Genomic DNA, 9,088 nt, shown 5'->3' with positions numbered 1-9,088 from the left:
TCATTCTATCGCCACACGTGACTTCTCATTACAGCTGTGACATCTCTCACATGATCATCTCATCCTTTACGTGCTCTCTTTCTCTCCTTTAATTCTTTTATTAGTCTTTTATTAGAATTGCCAATTAGCGAAATTTAATATTTGCTAAATAGGACAAAGATTTTCAGTTCTTGTTGAAATTAGAACTCTCTGGTTTCTATTTTTTTATTTTTTTGTTTTTTTATTTTTTTGTTTTTTTATTTTTTTATTTTTTTGTTTTTTTATTTTTTTATTTTTTTATTTTTTTGTTTGCAAAACTCAAATTTTGTTAGTTGTCTTCGAAAAGTTTAACATCAATAATTATTTTTTTAACTTATTGTTTAACGTAATTTTGGAATATGTTCATTACAGTGACATGACAATTCAGTAGATACCATTGGTTTCACTTGAAATTCAATATTTCAATTTTCGAATTCCGTTACAATGGAACCCTTATTTTTGCCACTGGATTAAAGCAGAGTCAACTCAGGAAAAAGTGTCATTGGAGATTGCATGATTGCTTGTCTCACAGACACCTTTTTAAAGCTGGGATAAGAACGATTAAATTGGAAAGTCTAATTTAATATAATCTTATGCTAAAGGCATTTTCTTTTTAAGTTCCTTCTGTACTTGTTCTGGGAACTCAGAAATGAATTTAGAGATGCAATCCACGCAGAACCTTTTCTCGTAAAAGTAGCTGCACGTTTTGTCCATGCATACAGACTGTGAACAATGGCTGCAATGGGATCCTAGGCAAATGAAATTTCCATCATGGACATCGGTAGTGAATGGATCTTTTATGACATAGGCAGATTCCAGCAGTGTAACCCCCTTAGCGTTGGGTGGGGTCTGGCCATAGTAAAAATAGGTGCAAGAAAAATTACATTTACTGCAAATGAACGTCTTCGTCTTGGAATCTGTTGATTCGACTTCTTGTTTGTCGGCCATTTTGATTTTGTCCAGTTTGGGGAGTTTTCTTTCTATATTGCTGTTAAAAAGAAAAAAAGATAAGGTCATATTAAGCAGTCATGAATAAAATAAAGATTTCTTTTCTCTCGTGAATCAGTGTCCCTGCTAAGCGATTTGGCCACACACTGACCAATCAGCTTGCAGAGCATATTGATTCCATCTGTCTCCTAAGGAACTTCTTCAGGACTTTTGGGAATCACGGTTGATCAGCTGAGAGGACCCAGGAGGTATTGAAAGAAGACATCTCTTCTTTTTCTCTCTCTCCCTCCTCTCTCTCTCTCTTTCTCCCTCTCTCTCTCTCTGTATTGATTCCGTCTGTTCTCTAAGGAACTGTTTTAGCCTCATGGAAATAATGGTTGGTCAGCAGGAAGCATCAAAGAAAAAAATTCCTTCTCTCACACTCTTGTCTCTGTCCACTAGATACTCCTGCGTTGACGATCTTTGCCAAAGATAACTGCTGGCTGACCTGCGACAACCCAAAGAACTTTCAATTCTTCATTTTTTTCACTCGGACACAATCCAACTTTCTGCCACTTTCTGCCCTTTCATTGTTGTTTGGAAAGAGGTTTTGTTTTTTCTTATGTACAACATTTTTGTTTATATATGCTTAGAGTTACATCTCAACTTCAGAAACATCCAATAAAAAATGGTTTGGGAATTTTTTTAAAAAGTGAGAATCTATATTACTTGTGTTATTTGGACTACTATTCTCATCTTGGTTGATTTTATTTTTTAAAAATATTTCAGACAATATAATTTTTAATTGTCTGTATTTTTGAGATGAGGTGTTTTCATTGATTGAGATTATCGGACTGACTTCCTCATCTTGGTTGTTATTGTCAGAACGTTTCGGCCGTTTTGCCCTCCGGCCTTCATCAGGTGAACCGTTTGTTAGGAATCTCGAACCCAACCCTTTATTATTATTACAAGGGTGAAACATGCCGCCCCCTTAAAGTAAGGGTGGAAGAACACCGAAAAGCGGTAACTAAAGGGGAGACGGAAAAATCGGGTATAGCCAACCATGTCTGGATGGAGAAGGGGGACCATCGCCCCCTATGGGATGAAGTAAAAATAATAAACAGAGACCCACTGGAAAGTGAGAAAACTTAAAGAAACTGCTCACATGCTCGGACATAACAACCTACTGAGCAAACCAAGCATAGAGCTGAATGCAATTTGGACACCTCTGATAGAGAGAGAAAACCTTGAATAACAACATAGGTTTAACATTAACAAAAACCAACTAAAAATTGTCCTAGTGACATATGGCTGAGTGGTCCTAGACGTTGTATCAAAGTTTACAGTTACCCAAAGGTGCTGAGTTCAATCCTGAACAAAGGCAGTGAAAAAGTAACATTGAAAACAGAGAATCAGCAACTATGTCCCAAAGCCTAGCTGGAGTCCGAACAAACGGTTCACCTGACGAAGGCCGGAGGGCAAAACGGCCGAAACGTTGTGACAATAACAACCAAGATGAGGAAGTCAGTCCGACAATCTCAATCAATGTAATTTTTGACGTGCTTTGGGTGCATTTTTTTTTTCAAACTATAGGAATCTATTATTTAATTGAAATTCATCATTGAGATGAGTATTATTATTTATTAATTTATTTATCTTCATCTTTCTTAGTTGTTGTTTCACGACATATAGATATTATCATTTAGACGCGATATAAAAAGTTTTAAGAAGTTGTGAGGTGACCGATCAGCTACTCTATAATAAAAACCAATGTGTTGTTATCTAGCTTCTTCTATATATATAAAGGGCAAAATGTGTGTGCTTGTATGTCTTACAAAAACTTTCGACAGAGGCGATGGATCCTGACGAGATTGGTATCATTTTAAAGCTAAATCCTTTGGACGACAGATATCAAAAAATTGGCCAAAATCATTAATACCTTCACCCTAAACTCGGCTGTTTTGTACAAGGAGGGGTCGCTTTTTTTGCCGACATTTTAGCAAGTCATCATCACTGTTGGATTAACTTTGCTTAATTTCAATGCTCTCCACTTCCGGTTTGGTGATGGAAACATTGGCAAAGACATGTTTTTTTTTTCCTCCTTTACGTTACGGATTTCAGCCTGCTTGCCTATTACCACTTTTTTTTTTTAAACACATCTGCCTACTGTTGTTTTAATAACCCACTCCCCTCTCCTACTACCACTTTTTTTTTCGGGATTCCTTACTACACTGCCTATACACACCTGGGCACCCCCACTTCTGTTGTTTTAACCCCCATCCCCACCGGGGTCCTTAATACACCACCTAAACATGTGGGTACTCTCGCTAGTTTTTATATAGATACTAAGTATGTGTACAATGAATGGCCGATCCCTAAAATGTAAAAACATTTTGATCCCTTAATTCACTTAAAAATTCACCCAAATTCAGGAACTCCACCAATTTTAATGAATTTTTCAGTATTTATTAATTAATGGTCACAGAAAATAATGAAACCATTATTTTTTTTTTAAATCTTAGTGAAGTATTATTTTGTGTAAAAAAAAAACACCATTACTAAAGTTAGATTTTTTTAAGTACTAAAAAAAACGAATTTATTTTTGCATTTTTAACAATTAAAAAAATGTAAAAAAAAAAAATATATATATATATATATATATATTTCATATATTTTTCATGAAAAAAGCACCTAAAGTCTATGTTAATGAAATCAATATAACTTGAAGAAATAATAATTTCTCAAACTAACGATATTATCATTCAATTAAGTATTAACCTCAGGGGGTGTGGGTTCCGTTATAGAAGCATTGATTTAATTTGAAGATAAAATAAAATGCACATCAGGTGCGCTTGAAAAATGACAACGCAATATTACAAAAATAAATGTTTTACTTATTTGAAATTTATAATTTAAGTATATTTCAAAGTCATCCTCAGTATTTTGTATATCTTCTTTTTCATTTTTTTCTTCTTGCCATGTTGTAAAGTTGGAGAAAGCAACATGGCAAGAAAGAAGAAAAAAAAAAGAAAGAAAAAAAAAGATGTACAAAATGCTGAGGATGGAGTTTGACTCTAAAATATATTTAACACTAGCGGGGGGGGGGTACCCGGCGTTTTCCGGGTGTTTGTAGGTGTGTGTGTGTTTTTGGGCAAATGAAAAGAAAAATCGTTGGCCGGGTGTCCTGGGTGTTTGTTTTTAAAAAAAAAAATTAAACCTTGACACGCAGTTGAAAAATAATAAAGTGTGAAAAAAAAAAAAGTGCGACGTTTAACGGCAGGTTCCCGTTTTTGACGATTTAATGACGTCAACTTTGAGTGCGGGACAGTGTTTTATTTACCGCGAGTCTGTTCGCTTCTTTTTTTTATACGAAAAAGCTTAATGCACATGCGGCGATCGAAAATTGTTGAATATTTATCTTTTGAAAGTCGGGCAAATTAAATAGACAGGCGACCCTGGTTGTTAACTCGTAGATATTATCATTTAGGTGCAATATAAAAAGTTTTAAGAAGTTGTGAGGCGACCGATCGGTTCTCGGAAAAAAGCCTTTCTTAGACATACACAAAAAGCGAACATACATACATACACACATTTTTGCTTTTATATTTATAGATTATAAATTTCAAACAAGTAAAATACTTGTTTATTTTTGTAATATTGCATTGTAATTCGGCTTTCAAGTGCACCTGATGTCATTTTATTTTATTGAATTAAGTACTGTTTATTCAATATTTTCACAAAAAATAATATAATTGCAAATTTTATTCTAAGTTCTGATAGCAATTTCCAGGAAAATTTAAAACATAATATTTCAATATTTTAATATTTCCATTGTGCGCATGTAAACATCAGAGTAAAAAAATGTTCTTATAATCTTGAAAATAAAAAAAATATTGAAAAACTTGGCCATTACAAAAATATAATTAAAAAAGAAAAAAAGGATAATTTTAATAATGATTAATTTGGAAAAGTATGGAAGGATTGAATGGAAATAAATAGACTGGACTTGCACCTCACCCACTGCCATCCAAATTTTATTTGGACAGAATAAATCAAATTGATGCAGTAGGCAGTTTATACTGAAAAAAAAAAATTTTTTTTTCTTCTATATAAAGTTTTAAAACATATTTAAATTAAGTATTATTGCATTTCTTGCCTACCATAGAATTTCTGCTAAATGATGGCTTATTTGCCTACAATTGACCGAAGTCCCCCCACCTTTTTCTTTTATTTTTTTTTATTAAACTGACTTGTTGAAGGTGAAGATCGAACGTATTACTAATAAAGCAAGGAAAGTGATGGCAAAGAGAGAAAGAGAGATGGCAAACACAGATGATTGGTTAAAGATGATAGATATTGTGTTTTATTTACCAAAAGAAAATGATAAATCATATGGTAATGAGGATGGTGAATCAAGATCGTTCAGAGCAAGAACAGGCATCTTATGGGGTTGAAATTTGTGCGGTTTGAGGTAGGGTGGCGTGTCTCAGGTTGGTTTGAATTGTGTAGGAATCTGATGCTGGAAAGGGTATCTGGACGTCAATGGAGTACTGAACATTGACGAGTGCTGGAACCGCCGAAGCTGCAGGAGTGAGCTGGAGCTGGAAGTGCAGGTTGTGAGGGGAGTTTCAGAAAACAGGTTGTAGCAGAGTATCGTATTCAATTTGAACAGTTTAAATTGCATTAATAGTTTTGTAGCTAGCCTTGAAAAGGGCTGTTTGACTACTGCTGTTACTGCTGCTGAATCCCCTTGCTGCTGGGTTCAATGGCTTGACAAATGCGTGTCAAAGTCGGAATTCGAGAATCTACTTGCTTACAAGCCACGCTGAAGAGTTTGCTGAAGAAATCGCTCGCTTTATGAAAAGGCATTCAGGTTAGAGGAATTGGCTTGTTAAACATGCAAATGACGGGTTAGATTTCTTACAGCAAAAAATGTTTGGGGTGTTTATTACTTGTGTATATATTAATCTTGGTCCAAAATTTAATTTGATTGCCATTGCTTAGTTTGTGAAAAATGAAATTTGTATGTGTGTGTGTTTTTTTTTGTTATTGAAAAATTTGTCACTATTTTTAGAATACGTGGTCATGATGTGTTGTGGGGAGTCAGTCACATTTACCTATGCTCACATCACGACTGTGATACCAGGTATCGGTGAATGTCAACCAAGTCCCTACAGTCCTTTAGTTGAACGAATCTTAGTGACTAGTTAGTTTGCTAAGTTAGGGTTCAAAGGATTAAAAAAAAAAGTTAAACTTTTTTCCTTTTTTAATAAATTTTTCACATTTTTTTGTTTTTGTTGTGCAAAGAAGTTCCAAAAGAAATGTTTAATTACTTCATTAGCAGAAAATTTTAATGAAATGTAAATTTTTAAAAGAAAAAAAAAATTCACTTACCGCATTGTTCTATTATTAAGCATTTTATTATTTAAATAGTTTGACTTTGCTTGTTTTATTTTTTTTTTTTTTTAAATATAAAAGGTTGACAAGACATTTTTCACTTACTAATGAGATTTTTCATTCATTTACTAATGGAAGAGTGTTGGTAAAAAAAAAAAATACTTGCCAAAAGATAAGCCCCCCCCCCCTTTTTTAGTCACCAGTTGGAAAAAAAAACACTGATTTTTAACATGATTTACTCGCAATGAGAGCACTGTAAAATCTTTTTCTCTATCAACCTTTTCATGGCTGAATTTTATCATATGAAAACATTTTAAATAGAATTTAAAATTTGAACTTTTTAAAATTTCCAAAACCACACCATTCATTTTGCCTCGATCGCTAAAACATTAAAATATTTTTTAAAAGGTATTTGAACCAATTAATTTTTTTTACATCTAAATAAGATGATTTGCTATAAGAATATGCAAAAATATTATAACATAAGCACCTGAATTTAAAATAATTCCATCTTTTTATCTCACTCTATAGATTTGCATAAAAACAAAATTTAATGATAGCTTAAAATTAAGTATGGTGGCCTGGGTGGAGGGGACTAAATAAACTATATTTAGCCACGTTTGATTTGACGATTATGTGAAGGGTTCAATTCTTTTTCATAAGCAATATATATAGATAGATAGAGAGAGAGAGATAGATAGATAGATATAAAGAACATTTAAAATTAAAATGTTTAAATTCAACGTTATTTCACGCGGTTAATGGTAACTGATTGGATACGGTCTTTGTTAATTGAGCCAGTGATGGCTCGTGTTGCCGAATTCGAATCTGTCGACTGGTGTTAATCGTGACACCCTGCACTGAAGATTCCCGAAAGAATGAAACACTAGTGTCTGTAGGTATTTAATTATTATAGTAAAAAATAATTATGACAGCACCTTTAAGAAACTCGTTTCTTATTGTTGAGCACTTTCAGTTGAATTAAGTCGGTCAATTTAGCTCTTTGAAGATCATCTTATAACGATTAGATCATCGTATAACGATTAGATCACTGTGTGACTGATGTAAAGAACATTGAAAATTAAAATGTTTAAATTCAACATTATTTCACACAGTTAATGGTAGCCAATTGGATACGGTCTTTGGTAATTGAGCCAGTGATGGCTCGTCGTGTTGCCGAGTTCGAATCTGTCGACTGGTGTTAATCGTGACACCCTGCACTGAAGATTCCCCAAAGGACGAAACACTAGTGTCTGTAGGTATTTTTGCCCACATAACACCCGAAGTTAAGCAATGATAAGGCTGGTCAGTAACAGATGGGCGACCATTTTGGGAATGCTAGGCGTCATATGTGTTTAAAATAACTCCTGCATTTAGTATCATGGTTGGGCCACCATAGGTGAATAAACAAGAAATTGCCGAAAGAAATTATCATATATTTAGCAAAATGCGTAGTTATTTATCGATTTTTTTTTTTTTTTTTTTTGGTATCGATTCTTCAAAGCATTTCCTATTTAATGGTACATTAGCAATATTGGGCTCACTAAAAGAATATTATTAATTTATTTTTCAAAGATCTAAAAGTAGTGTTTTTCACAAAAATAATGAAAATATATAATTGTTTTTTTTTTTTTTTTTTTGCTAATCTGAAAGATAAATATTATTAACATATTCAACGAATTCCACACTTCAAAACACAAAAGATGAAAAATAAGACACATTCAAAATTCGAATTTTCAACCTTAAAATCTGCTACGTGCGCAGTTCTTTTTTTTTTTTTTTGCTTATCTAAAAACCTAACCCTCCCCACAGTACACTATATTTTGTTCAGTTACGGCTACCCACAAATACAGAAGGGAGGGGGTGTAGGCAATATATATCGATTATGAAAAAGTACACCATCATAAAATTCATTCTTCACTTACTAATTGGTGAAAATTTCGTATTGATTACTTGATTTTTGGTAGATTTTTAAAGAGAGACTCCGTCAAAAACATACTCCTTTCTTTCGTTTTAGCCGTATAACATAAAATGTAGAAACCATCCCACTCCAAAAACGTATAAAATTTGGTATTATTATACAAACACCGTGACAGGGTTAGGGTTAGGATTAGGGTTAGGGTTAGGGTTTAGGGTTAGGGTTAGGTTTAGGGTTAGGGTTAGGGTTAGGGGTTAGGGTTAGGGTTAGGGGTAGGGTTAATTCGCTGTCACGGTGTTTGTATAGTTTTTTTATCTCTCAATAGTTTTCGTTTCTGTTGCTTTCACTCCTAAAACGCCAGAATAGTCCGTAAATGGGGGGAATTATTTTACGTTACAAACTGATCCCACTCTACTGTAAATTCTAAAATATTCTTATTTCGCCAAGGAATGTATTCGAGGTGTTCACACATTTGTCTAAAAACAATCTCGTTTTGTGTGTGTGTGTGTGTGTGTGTGTGTGTGTATGTAAACAGAGGGTAGCCGAGTGTTTACCCACAATATTACTGAAAAAAAAAAAACTGAGTTTATTTAAAACGTATATTTGATTGCCGTCCAGAATAAATAAAGGAATTTTGAAAATCTCACCTGGTCATCAAAATTTTAAAGAAAAAAAAAAAAAAGGTTGACGGGAAAAATAGTCGAATGAGAATTATCTTTCCTTAGAACAACTTCCGGTCGACGAGAAACATTTTAAATAAAAGAATAAAATGTCCTTTTTATATAGAAAGTCTTTTCAACGTACTCCAGGTAATACTATTGATCTCCA

The 9,088-nt window shown here is 33.5% G+C and overlaps 2 protein-coding genes across 3 annotated transcripts in view; one reads left to right on the top strand and one right to left on the bottom strand.

Moving 5' to 3' along the window:
- Window positions 1-255: 255 nt before the first annotated feature.
- Window positions 256-9,046, bottom strand: LOC145260507 (cysteine-rich DPF motif domain-containing protein 1-like). Its single transcript, XM_080118627.1, has 2 exons — window positions 8,908-9,046; window positions 256-1,006 (listed from the first exon to the last, which is right to left on the bottom strand). Exons 1-2 carry the CDS (start codon window positions 8,913-8,915, stop codon window positions 610-612), a joined length of 405 nt encoding a protein of 134 aa, XP_079974753.1. The 5' UTR covers window positions 8,916-9,046; the 3' UTR covers window positions 256-609.
- Window positions 8,974-9,088, top strand: part of LOC145260506 (RNA 2',3'-cyclic phosphatase ANGEL2-like) — a 41,357-nt gene continuing 41,242 nt past the window's right edge. Inside the window, exon 1 of one of the 2 annotated variants that reach the window (XM_080118625.1) lies at window positions 8,974-9,069. The gene's annotated coding sequence lies outside the window, so the exon portion shown is untranslated. The remainder of the gene's footprint in view (window positions 9,070-9,088) is intronic. The other variant, XM_080118626.1, reaches the window with a different exon arrangement.

The sequence above is a fragment of the Euprymna scolopes genome, chromosome 36 (genome assembly GCF_053919585.1).
Source record: "Euprymna scolopes isolate OS-2025 chromosome 36, ASM5391958v1, whole genome shotgun sequence".
In the NCBI taxonomy this organism is placed as follows: Eukaryota; Metazoa; Mollusca; class Cephalopoda; order Sepiida; family Sepiolidae; genus Euprymna; species Euprymna scolopes.
Note: the sequence above shows the minus strand (reverse complement) of the source record. Positions and strands in the feature narration are given on the sequence as shown.